The 13,689-nt window shown below is 40.7% G+C and overlaps 1 protein-coding gene across 3 annotated transcripts in view; it reads left to right on the plus strand.

Annotated features, from left to right (window-relative positions):
- The first annotated feature begins 2,022 nt into the window (after positions 1-2,022).
- Positions 2,023-13,689, plus strand: part of slc4a2b (solute carrier family 4 member 2b) — a 29,280-nt gene continuing 17,613 nt past the window's right edge. Inside the window, exons 1-2 of one of the 3 annotated variants that reach the window (XM_087174524.1) lie at positions 2,023-2,261; positions 7,324-7,495. In XM_087174524.1, the coding sequence (XP_087030650.1) occupies positions 7,436-7,495 (60 nt within the window). In that variant the 5' untranslated portion in view covers positions 2,023-2,261; positions 7,324-7,435. Of the gene's footprint in view, positions 2,262-7,323; positions 7,496-9,753; positions 9,995-13,689 lie in introns of those variants that run through there. The other 2 variants (XM_023408321.2, XM_087174523.1) reach the window with 2 other exon arrangements.

Below are 13,689 nucleotides of genomic sequence, written 5' to 3' on the forward strand. Positions count from 1 at the left end.
GGTAAGCAACTTGTTTAGATCACAGGACTGTTCTTTGTTCGCTGCAAAACACAATTAATCTGGCGGCTTTTATGACTTTAGGTGGGATTAATTGTGTAATAGCGTTGATTCCTCCATGACATGACAAGTTTTTTTTTCCATTGCCAAATACACTAAGAACCTGTGGCATGCTGGTTTGTATTTTATCCTAAATTTACCCCAAAACTGATATTTTACCAGACTGAGCAGATAATCCGGGTGAAGTGCAACAAAAATGTTTAAACCTGAAGTATTTGGTGAAGCCGTGTGGGCATTTCAGCATCCACAAATATTTCAAAAGTCATTACAAGTTAATAATTAAAGACATATTGGGCAACATGCTATTGCTTTCCTGCTCATTTCATTAACAGAGCAGACTTATTAATAAATGAATAAACATCCTGTGCAGATGTATAAACATATCCAAAAAACACGCAGATCCAAATGTTGATGTGTTTTGAGATGTATGCGCCCCCAGTAACCACTGGCGTTGCTTATTTCAGAATATCGATTACTTATCCATCATATTAAAGATGCTCAGAGGTATCCTGGCGGAGTTGCAGTGCCCTTCATGAGAGGTTAAGTTGCTCAGTGTTCTAAAAAAAGCAAGTTTATAATGACTCACTGCCCTGTCCTGCAGGCTGCATTATCTGAAATGAGAGATGTCATTCATTTGCTTGCGTGTGGTGGTAAACCAGTGTTTTGTGACGCTCTCTCTTTCATGTTGCCCTTGACTGTTTAATGTTAAAATCCTTCTCTTTACCAGATGGTCGCCCATGGTATGTGTCACAACAGGAATTTACATCACTGTTGCAGGTTGTAATAAACCTTTTCAGAATAGATGCAGTATTTCCACATGGGAAACAGGGTGTGTAATCGTCATGTGATTAAAGGACCTTACAACATTTTTGCATGTTTAGGTGCGTTATCACTGCCAGCCAATTTCTAAAGGACCTGTTTTTGAATGTGTGTTTAACCATGACAGCAGTGTGGGGGGGGGGTGGCAACGCCAGTGTGTTGGCTGTCAGACCGGTCAGTCCACCACTTTGGTCAAGGCGAGGTACAGACATTCATGGTCCCCAGATGATGAATTCTAATGATCATGAGGCTCAGATCTGTGGTTTTAAACGACGTCTCAATGTCAGTTCGATGGATTGCCATGAACATTGCACATTCTTGTCCCTCTCACGATGAATTTTAATAATTGTCCTTTAATTTTTCCTCTAGTCCCATCATCAGGTCAAAATCTTAATGTGACCAAATACATGCAAAACAAATGACACTCCCATCAGCCTCAGTTGTTCTTTGTGTTTTGTGCTACTTAGCATATGTTAGCATGGTAACATGCTTCGCTAAGATGATGAACATGGTAAACATTCCTTCTGAATATCAGCATGTTCGAGTTATCACTGTGGGAACATGTCACGCAGCCACTAGCGTGTAAGATTCATAGTCTTGAAGCAAACTAAATAACTGGATTTGCCGGGACCCCTACAGGGGTTCGCATGATAAATCTAACTTGTTGTTATGATTATGTGATTCACTGAGGAGGAAAGCAGAAAAAATATTCCTACACAAAATCTTTTTTCTAACTTCGCTCTAATCCTTGCGTTTTTGTGCATAGTTGTGGATAATCATTAAAATAAAGTGAGAAAAATCACCGGTCACAACTGGGAGAAAAGTGATGCGGGGGGGGGGGGGGGGGGGGGGGGGGCACTGATTTCTTAAAAGGTGGTCAAAAACCAAAAAAGTTGAGATGTTAGACATGCAAGGCCACTCTGCTGGTCTGTTCGAGGCAGATATTGATTTTGGGGTTGAATTTCCACCTTAAGCTTAAGGTCATTTGTGAGTATGTATGTGTGTGGGTGTGAGACAGACTCCTAGATTTGTGTGTCTGAGCACCAGCCTCTGAGTCAGTGTTGAATGGGTCCTGGAGTCACATGGCTACTTGTCAGCAGACTGGAGGAGGAAACATAATCCTGAGGAGGAAGGCTGCTGTTATCAGTTGGTGCATGTTGGTCTGAGAGAGCGCTCAGCTCTGCGAGAGGCTGGACAGCACATGATCGTTCGGCACGAAGTCTCCACATCTCTAACTCTCGTTTCTTTTGTCTCCCTATCTCTCTCTCTTCTCCCTCTGTTTGTTTTTGTCCTGCACTCTGACCAGCCCCGGGTCGCTCTTCACAGCAGAGTTCAGAATTGCACTACAATGTCTGCGGTGGCTTCTCTGCAGTAAGCACACGAAGGTATGGTACTGCACCTGTTTTCTATTTCTTGACCAGTTGTCATGTTTTCAAATTGTCTTATTTATCACTTTGTACTGCTTGTTGTTTTTTCTGTTGAATTAATTGCCTATTTAATTCATTGTTTATGTGGGTTAGTCCTTAATTAGGTGAGCCAGGGCTGTTGTTTGCCAGGTCAGGTCAAATCAAACTTAACAAGATTGTTCCTGTTAGTGTCACACATGATGATCTGTAGCCAGAGGATCATCATGATCTGTGGCTATGGACAGCTGTAAACAAATCCCGCTCGGCTCCACATGTTACACAGCAGAACAACCTTTCAAACACATGAGTTGTAGTAGGACAAACATGCTTTTCCACTGTTATAAACCCCAAGTTGGAACCTTTAAAGGCCATGACTGCCTAAATGCTGTGGTTGAGTCAGGATTGACCATTTATAGCACATAGACCTTATTTACTTTCAGCTCTTGCATGTATCTTCAACAGGAGATAACAGTGTTAATTCTGTGAAACAGTGTTCGGACTGTTACAGTGTGTTATTGTATTAGATAAAAAGGACACAAATTATCCCCACGTCACTTGGGACTATCACAATTACACAATCAGTTCTGTCTCTTTTTAAAAAATGCATTGTCGGCTAAACGGAAGCAAATGAATCCCTCACTGGTTTTGTTTTAAACCCAGTTCTCTAATGAAACCTTAAACTGCTCCTTCCCTCTCTGTCATTGTCCTGCTTTTACAAGTACAGGCCAGTCTGCTGGTTGAGGTTTGGACGTTGTGATCACGCTTCTATTTCTGGACAGGCATTTTTATTGTCAGTTTGTATTTTTTATTGAACTGTTCTTTAATTATGCCTTTTTGATAGAATTTGTAGATGAGCGTGCAGTCTGTGGTAGACACTCACGTGCCAAGCTGCCGACTGAAGCGGGGCCCGGCCGGGGCGTCCTGGCAGGTCGCTGGTTTTAGACACATGTAGGCTTCTGTCGTGAGTGCGAGTCTGGCTTGTAACCTCTGTCCAGTCATCTGGCTGTCTCACTCGTTTCCCTTAATGTCATTATGAGGAGGAATTTTTAACCGTCTGTCTCTCTTTAATCCAAAAGGTCACATGAGATGACGGAAAAGATGACTAAGAAAAAAATGAACCTTTCTGACATACAGGTCTCGCCCCAGGTTGAAACCCTGGCAGTTTCTGCCATACTTTGCCATTTTTAATATGTCCAGAAGGGATTTTGTGCTTACTCATAACATCAAAAGGGTCCTAATGCGGAGCTATTCTCAAACTGTGAAAAACAGACACTGATGAAAATGCCAGGCCAGTTTCTGTCCTCCTTTTCCCCTTCCTATAATGTGCCTTACATGCCCAATAAAAGGAGGAATTTCCCCTTTCTCAGGAAGTAACCAGGGCATTTTTATCAATACTGGAAATTAACAACATACCAAAGAGACTTTGTCAGGTATATTTTTCTCTGTGGGACAGATGAGTCAGCACCTAGTGCGTATCAGATCTCATTAATGGCAAAAAAATGCCAACTCCCTGCTCTAATCTATCACCTCCAAAGATATGACACGAATGTCAACAGTTTGGTGATATTCAGATTAATTGCCATCTAAGTAGGTTTACTTAGACTTAATACGAACAGCCTGTAGATGCCAGCGAGGGGAATGTTAGTTCCTCAGAATCACTGCAATGTCACTTCAGAGACCATAAACAGCAGGTTACACACTGTCTGCTGTCAAGTATGATGAATATGATATGATGAATTTTGACCTATGAACAGTGTCTCCTCATTTCATACTTTAAGATGGTTGATATTTTTTCCTACATCTATATAAAATAAGATGTGTGACCGGTACATTTGTAGGTTAAATGCTAGATGTCATTTGTAATTTAAACCAAAATAGTAGCTGTAGTTGGGATTTACTTGCTGTGGGTGACGGTTTCTTTGGTAGATGGTGCCGTCTTCACACACTTGACATGACTGTACACTGTGTTCTTTGTGTCTTCTCTGTCTGTAGGGTGCACAGATGAAGATGGCATCTCGTTATGCTGTGACACGTTGAGTTAACCTATAATGTCACAGGATAGACATCATAGGTTAATAATAGATTTTGGATTAACCCACATTAGCTCTGGAACATAGGTCCAGGTCCATGCATAGGCATAGTTTTCCATAGTTAACCCTTTCGAGGGTCTGACATTATAGACACTATAGAGAAACTTCCCTTTCCATTTCTATTTTTTTTTTATATAGGTTTATAGCTCCTCCTGATCAGCATCAGTCTGTAGCTGTTACTTCTTCCTGTTTTCATACTTACTTCCTCCCAGAAGGATAGTTTTCCCAAAGCCTTGTGTGCGCATTTGAGGCCGTGGCTAAATCGAGTACAGAAAAGTTTTGAAGTCTGGGAAAATAAATTCCACACTTCCACGCGTCTTCATGTAGGAACTGCTTGCGAGGCGCTGGACCCTTGGATGACTCTGGAAAGACTTGATGAACTTCTTCCAGGATAAATACAGAGCATCTTGTCCTCACTTCCTCTTGCACTGTCAGCACTCATCCATGTCCTTTTGGGCATTACACAAGAACAGTCAGTTCCTCTTTACTCAGTCCTCTGACAGCCTGATTGTACCTGACTGCAGACAAAACACTACAACCAGTTTTGTGGACAGTGGTTTGAAATCTATTTTCCTACTAATCCAATTGCAGTTGGTATTGTTGTTTTCTTCATCTGATCATTATTGTTATCCTAACGGTATTATTACAGACATGCCCTGAGGTAGATAAGCTGTTTCCCATGGTTTTCGCCCAGGATCCCAGGGTTCTGTAACTTTATCCCTGTGTAGCCAGCCCTGCCTTTTCCACAATGGTGGTGTCTAAGTTTACTGAGAAAGCAACCTTCAAGCTAACGCCAGTATTCTCCTTTATCTGCATTACTGCACGGATTGCAATGTCCCAAACCAGTAAAAGTTGTTATGTGGCAGTAGAACAGCTGATGGTATGTAATTAACATCTGGAGCAGTGACGAGCAGTTTGGCAGAGCAAAGAAGAGTGTTGCAGAAATGGTGTGTAGTTTTAGGTCCCTTTATCCAAAGTTCATTCTGTCCAGCTCCTACATGCCTCTACATCTCTTGTCTTTGATTGCACTTCAATCAAACATGCCTCCTAGAAAAACCCTCGCTGTCAACAAGGTCATTGATATGATTGTGCTCAGGCATCACGGAGGCTTATCGCTTCTTTGATAGCTGCTGTCAGAAAGCCAGAGAGCATTTGGCAGAGCTTGATTTCTTACTGTGACTCTGAAAAGTGAAGCAAAAGAGGGCCGTCCTCTGCTTTTAGACCGAAGGAAAAACCGTTGTTCTCTTGCTATTGAGACACAGATCAAAAAAACTGCAATCAACGGGTTTTGTTGGAGCAATTTATAGGCTTATACTAATTCATGCAAATACTGCTTGATCTGTGCAGCCATCAGTTATTTTTATTATTAATTAATTAATTAGACAGTTATTTGAAATTTGTATTAAATATGAAAAATAAAAGTTCAGATATCTTGTTTTGTCAAAAACCAAAAGAAAACCAGCATCTGACTCACTGAACTTTCAGCCCCTTTTTATGAAAAAAAAAAATGTATAAACAATTAATTGATTATGAAAATAGTCCAACTCCTGGACAGCAAATTGATACTGTGCGTTATGGTCTTCTTGTAGTACATCTTCATTGACATTTTATACCGCCTATGGTTGTTTGTGTGAGCTTCTCTGGCAGTCTGAATGAGGATTACGTTTGGATTCCTGTGGTTATATTTCTTAACGGAGACTCGGGAATAACGGAGTTTGAGGTTAGCGGAGGCACGTGCCAACCGTTATCAAAGGGTCCTGTGCACAGTAGCACTGTGTTATCTGGCTCTTATCTGAGTAATGGTTAATGACCTTGAATGGAAGTGAGGAAGTGCTACAGGGCTTCAAATCATGAACCATGTCACCGTTTATAAAGGGCTGTTGGTGTGTATCTCATCTGGAACTGCTGCCATTATGTCTCAAGTATAATGTAGTTGTCTCCAGTTCTTCCACTGCATCACAACTGTGATATGCAGTTTAAGCTATTAGTGTTTCTGAAGTGGGGTCCAGGCGGCTCAAAGGTCCTTGAGACTTCCAGGAAACCCTGAAACTTGATTACTCCTTAGTGAGACCACATGTCACAGTGTGACAGTGTTAGGACAGTAAAGAATATTGCTTCGTGGTTTGTTTGTTTTTTTGGCTCTGCACTTCGGCGCACTGGCTTTGAAATGCAAAAGTGCTGACTCATGGCTTTAATTGTAAGATATATATCCACGTCAGATAAACTGTGTAGGAATTAACAAATTACCTGCAAAACTAATAACATTGCCATCAACCTCAGCTGCTAATCAGCGAATGTTAGCATTTAGCTCAAAGCACTGCTGTGTCTAAATTCAGCCACTCACAGAGCTGCTAACACGGCTAAAAACTCATGGTCTTGTTATAATTATAGGACACAAAGTAAATGGGCAACATAACGTTTTTAAACAAAGTTTAATCCACACTTAATCCTAATCCACAGCACACTTGGTATATATCCAAGTGATGCTCTGTCAGACCTGGACTGCAGCCATCTTCACTTCTTGCTTGTTTCTGAGATTTTTGACTTCGGTCTGACCTTCACACAATCAGCTGAGCTGTGGTCATGTGACCTACTAGGACAGTCAACAACAGTCATTCTGTAAAAACTCATTCATTGCCTCCACCTGTATGTTTATGGTATATTACTCCTGCTGTAATGTCATGAGGGACATTGTGTAAAAAGTGTTTCAAGTCCATTATTAACCAAATAAAAATGTGGCCATTCTTTAAGCCAAAAATCAGTGGTTAACCTTCACAGACATTATTTAATTTCAAATCCAATGTGCTGGAATATACCGCCATCCTTTTACTTTTCTGGCTGCACTTCATATGCAGAGATTACTTGCCCAAAGCTATTTCACTCTTGTTTGCCTGAAGTTATAAATCTCCAGTTTCATGTGAACTAACTCCTGGATCTGTGTCTGTCTCCAGGTTATGCTGCCCAAAAGCTGTCTGAGTCCCAGTGAGAAAGAGAAGGGCTAAAGCCGCACTGATCTAAACCAGCTTTCCAGATCCTCTCCAGCAGCGACTCCACTACGGAGCCATGAGCAACCCCAGCGCTCCCAACCAGATTACAGATGCCGTGGCAGCGGTTATTCACAGTGTAAGTCCACACGGCCGCACACAGAGAGGCCTCAGCCTGTACACTAACGTCAGGCCCCAGAGTCGTTGGCATGTTAAAACACATGACGCAGAGTTGGTGACCCTGGAACCAGGTTAGATCCTGTTCAGGAGGAGATGACACTCACAATAAACAGATTATGTTCTTCTCATGTATGAGACTGTCGCTATTCAGCTCTAAACTTTCACTTACTTGAGTTCACATTCGCCCACATTTATGCTGCATCAGCTCTCTCGTTCCTCTCTGGCATTGGAGTGTGTATTTTGGATGTGCCATTCCTTCCAGAGCTATGTGTGTATAAATCTAGTCACATCTTGGAGCCAATTCCCTGTCTGTGTACTTCTGAGTGCAAAAATAAAAATGTTCAGAATAGCTCAAACACACTTGAGATCTACTCAGAAAGCTGCTCCTGTTCATAATCCCCTTTTCATTAGGGCACCGGAGAATGTCACCGGTTCCACAACTAAAACAGTTTCGTTCCTCTGTCCTTTATTCTTTATGATTTATTTTTGCAATGGGTTGCTAGTGTTTGAAATACCAAAATAATACTGGCACAATGATTATAAAAACTATAATTGCATGGCTGCTGGTGGGATTGATGTGATAAACGGGACTGGCAAAGCTGCGAGGGCAGCTGGACAGCAGCCAAAGAAAGCAGCATTCCTCGACTCAAGAGCTTCTGAACAAGTTCATCTCAGAATCGTTAAGATGCTGAGGCAGAAAATATCACAAGCTTAAAGGAAAAATCCAAACACGAATAGTTTCATATTGTTAGATTTCATCAGGTACTAAATCCCAGATATTATTATGCTTGATTTTGTAGTAAGTATTGTCTTTTTCTTTTTACTGACTTACCCACAGAAACACAGAAACCTAGGAAACAACAATCTATGTTGATGATAGTTCACAGTGCTGTGGGCTGAATGTGTAGGTGTGTGGAAATATTGATGTTCGTACCACAGCAGGAGCAAAATAAAAGAGTTTTTCCTCTCAGAAACAAGTGACAGTGGTTATGACCTCTCATGAGGTTCATCTTTTATTGTACTGTAGAGAGGTAAAGTGAAGGTTCATAGTCTTATTCAAATAGTCCTGTTCCTGGTGTTTAGCTGGCAGCACCAGTGTTGTTTTGTTCTAGAAAAATGGCTGCTTTACTTTAGCTTTGCATTCAGTCAGCTGCTTCCTTTTCAAATGTTGTACAACTGTGCAAGCACAACGACGAGTCCTGCATATACAGTACCTGCATGGAATCTGGAAGGGGCTTCCTCGCTGGACATAAACAACATAAGTGCTGTCCAAGTTTGAAATCTAATCCCTGCAGAGAATGCAGAGTATTTAGGAGGTGGAAGTGGACCCATGACACATAACTACTCATCCATGAAAGATGTGCAGGAAGGCAGAAAGACCACAGATTTAAATATTTCTAATCTTTAGTTTTCTCCTTTTTGAAATACAAAATACAGCCTCTTGTTACATTTATCAAAATTAAAAGGCAGAAAGAGATGATACATGAGGGAAACCCACCGCATTTCTCTCTCCCATGCACCGACTCATCTAGTCTGGAAAGTAAAATAACGGTTTTAGAAATAAAAATCTGTGATAGTGTGATGTCATGACACAATGTTTATTGATTCACATTTATCCTGCAATCACATACTGTTGAATTACTCACTGTGTTTAATTACTTTGTGATCACAACAAAAACACGCTTGTTAGGTCAAGATTGTGAACTAATTTTCTTTACAGCCATGAGAAAATAAAATATCAAGAAAGGTTTACATCTTTTCTTGCCTAAACAACCATAAAAAATAACTTGAATTAAATGCAATATGCCGTTAATATAACATCTAAATTGGCCAGAATTTGTAGCTAAAGCAACAAATGTATCTGATTCAGTGTCCAGTTGTATATTTGCAGAAAACATCGTCTTGAAACAAGATTAAAAAAATAGTGTTAGCTACTTTGTGTCAAGCCTGTTCAGAACCTGCACGTCTTTATCGCTAATTATGACCAGAGAGACAGTTCACAGAGATATAGTGGACTAGAATATGACTTTGTTGTCAGCAGCAGGTAGCCTGGAGATCAAGAAGCTCAGTAAAGATAAAAATGTTTGCTGTATGACAGTGCCTCAGCAGTTATTGGCTGCTCTTTTGCCTCCAACGCGACCAAGTTAATTATTATCTCCCCCAAACAATGTGTGTTTTGTGTGTGTGCGTGGTCAGGGAGAGTTCAGCTAATCCTATGTGGATTTTTAAGGGCTAACATTGTGAAACTGAGTGATGTCTTCTTCCTACCCTGGAGATCTGCCCTGGTCATGTGACAGGCACTAACTGAAACAGGGAAACGGGTTCCATAAAAGTGGCCAGCGTGTTTTGCTTTTACTTTTAACTGTGGAAAAGCAAATACAGGATAGCTATCTTGCTGTATTTAAGCTGCAGCAGTACTCCAGTGTGTAATTTGATGGACTATCTGTATGCATTTAAGGTGAGTGTGTTTACTTTGAGCGTTGAGGACTCAACGTAACGTGAGTCTAAAGCATGGTTTGGTGTCCGTTAGTGTGCGTGACGTTCAGTCTTGCTCTTATCAACCCCAGTCAGTCATTACGCATAATCCGAAATAGTTCAAATAGAGATTTTCTAAACCTATAGGTAGCCTGACTTATCTTTAACCTCAACAGCAACTCTAGCTGGTTAATGTTCAGTCTACTTCTTGAATTTCTGAGATGAACTTCTACGTCGTCAGCAGTTCAAAGACTGTTCCCTGGTATTAGAAGTCCAAGGTAATAATTACAACCTAATGTTATCTTAATGTGTCACTAGTTACAGTTAGTCACCCCCCTAATGTCAACAGATGGATTACGAAAGCTTTTCCGGCAGGGGAGCACTGAACACTTGAACTTGTGGCAGCCATTTTTTCCCTCTTTAATCAACCGGTAAAAACATCAAGATAATCGTAACAAACATTCAGTTGTTGCACAGATTAAACAAACTAGACTTAAAATGTTAATTAGTGAGCGGAAGGGATATTTGTAGGTGGGTTTTACCTTTGGACAGAGCTTGACAAGCTGGATCCCCCTCTGTTCAGTCTTTATGCTAAGCTAAGCTAACCAGCTGCTGACAGTAGTTTCATATATAGTGTACAGATAAGAGAGTGATATGATTCTTTTCATCTAGAAAGTGAACAAGAACATTTGCCATAATGTTGACCTATTTCTTTAAAACAAGACCATGTGTACAGCTCACGCCTCTTCACAGGTTTTAATGTCTTGCCGTTCAATCTAAGTCATTTTCTTTATTCGGATTGTTTTGAATTTTGAGGCCTGAAAATGTGAAACTATCACAATATGTTTTTGTTTTTGATTCTGCTTTCACGGCTATTCCTCTTGTTACCTCTTATATTTTTATTGCAACATATTTGGGGTGTCTCCACCCAATATGTTGCTGTCAGACCTGAGATAACAGGGTCAGTACAGTAAAGTTTATACCACCTTGTTCCTTTTACGTGCAGTTTTCTAACCTCGTAAACATCCTGTGACGTGCATCTGGCCATCTCTGCAGAAACATCTTACTTAATAATCTCAGATATAATCAATTGGACGTTGTCCGCTTAGATAAAACTAAGAAGTGAAAACACTATCTCAGGCAAATGATCAGCGCTTGTCTGGCTACTGAAAACCCTGTTTGCATAACATGAAATGATAAAGCATGAAGCTCAATTTCCAATACATATATAATCAAAGGGGAATAAAAACAGTCAATTGGAGACAGTTTTTCCCGTCTCAGACTGAATGGAGGATCTGTCGATTGAATTGACCTGTAGATTTATATTTTATTTTATTTTATTTTATTTTTAGCTAATCAAAGGGAGGAAAACACGCCTTTTAAATTATGATGTAATAGGAAGGTTGTGAAAATCACTGCTTGCATAATCCAAAATGCACAGTTGGCTGAGGACAGAACTGGGTTACAACTCCCTTGCTTATAATCATAATCAGAAATCCGGAGCATATTGTGCGCTCGGATCTCCTTGCAGACTCGTGTTAAGATATGCAGGAATGCAGTGACTCATCAGCCAGGCAGTACGACATGATCACTACAGGATTCCCAGCCTATCTCACCCTTTCCCCTCCAATGCTGACTGTGTGAGATTTGAGCCTAACTCACGACACAGATAATCTCCTCTGCAGCTTACAAACGCTGTCGAGTGTCCGCCCCATGAAACAAGACAGCCACTGCACACGCACACTGCTTTTTTAACACTGTATGAACTATGTTGCTCCACAAGATTAACTCATTCTCTGTTTATCGTTCTCATTTAGCAGCTGTTTAAATAAAGTTAAGGTAGAAAAGGAAGAACGTTATAGTATCTTTATTTTTCTCCAGTATTTTGGTTCTCTCCACGTTGGTCCAGACTGAAATATTTCAACTACTGGACAGATTGATTATCGCATTCATGGTCTCCAGAGGACTGACTACAGGCTCTTAGTCTTGTTCACTGGGATTTCTTATTTGGCATTAATCTTAATACGTATAAGCAAATGAGAAATACCTGTATATTACTTTTTTAAATCATCATCCTCATTTTTCTTTGTTGTTTTTAAAAAAAAATGTTTTGTATATATTGCATATATGACAGCGTCCTGTCCCACTAATTCCCGTAAGTGAGCAAAAATTCAAATTCTGATGTATTATTGGGAGTGTATTGATTGCCATTAGTGGATTAGTGCCACTGTTCTCAGTTATTATGAGAAGGCTCTGCTCTGTTGGAAAGATACCAACATGCCTGTAGTAATTCACTACAGACTGAATTTATCTAATGGAAGACTTTGAAATCTTTTTATAAAAACTTCCACACACAGCTGATTTGTTTAGATTTTTGCGTTTTTGTTCACCAGTCAATTCATCAATCTCAAATATTTTCTTTCAGTCATTTGTCATGTAGGTATTAGTTGTCTGTGGTTTTGAATGGGGCACACAACATTTTTTACTGACATTTCACTCCGGCTTGTTACTTAATATGTCTTTGGTCAATATTAGCCACGAAAACTGCATCTTTTGAAAAAGTTGTTTAGTTCCTTTGCATTTACATTGCCCTTCAAGGCGCATTGACTAAAAGCACCTCGGTCAATATTTAGGCTTCATGTGGCAAAGTTAAAATGTGGAGATGAATGTCAATGTGAGGTTTTGTTCCTGGCTGTTCAAACAGGGCTTGTCCTTTCAGGCGGCATTTGTCCTCAAAGCGGGAATGACAGTCTTGTTTATTCTGCCCTGGCACAATGAGCAGACTGGTGAAGGTGGCAGATTGGCCGATAGGGCTCTGATTAAGGTATCACGAGGCTTTGATAAGCGCGGGGGAGAGGGATATCTCTATGCCTGCAGTTCTTAATAGAGGTGTCGAGGGTCGGAGCTCCAGTGTTGTCATGGTGGAGGGCTCTGACGCTTGTTGCCACCAAAAACCACTGACTTCGATTAAGCTCACGTTGCCATGAGCGAGGTAAGTCTCCGACACTCCTTGCTGGAGTCAAGAAATATTACTCATATTATTCACTGTCTGGTCAGCTGTGTTGCTTTCACCCGGCTTGTTTTTGCACATGGTTTCGGTTGTGGAAAATTCTCTCACCTCCTTGAGAATCCCTCACACATCGCTCCCACCTCTAGGGATTCACTGTGAAACCATGATATGAATGAGAGCTCTGTAAAAATAAACTGCTGGATTGTGTAGCAGCACTCCGTTTCGGTCATCTGGTGAGAGTACGTGCAGTTTGGAGATAGTGATGTAGATGCAGGGTAATGCATAATTACAGAAATGAAAAGGTTGTCTTTTTAGTTTTTTTGGATTTAACTCAAAGTCTGGAGTTTAAAAGATAGATACTTTATTTAAAAGAGCAGCATTCAAAGAAATCTCCTCTTCTGCTTTAAGTGTCAGTGTCACCTGTGATATGAAGTGCTTCAATGACTTTGGGGTTTTGTTCTGGAGGTCACTGAGGTAAATGTAGACTTTGTTCTTTTTGACTCTCTTGTTGTTCAGCCAGGAAAAAAAACGATATGAGGAATTGAGTCTTGGGTCAATATTGAATGCGCGTCGAACAGGCTGATCCGTCTGTTGCTCTGCAGCCCAGTGCAGGGGTGTCTGTTCCTGTCACCTGTGTGTGGCATGTAAAAGCAGGTCAGGGTAACAGA

The sequence above is a fragment of the Seriola lalandi genome, unplaced genomic scaffold, assembly GCF_002814215.2.
Source record: "Seriola lalandi dorsalis isolate HSWRI2012SDOR001 ecotype SW California unplaced genomic scaffold, Sedor1 jcf7180002054360, whole genome shotgun sequence".
NCBI lineage: Eukaryota > Metazoa > Chordata > Actinopteri > Carangiformes > Carangidae > Seriola > Seriola lalandi.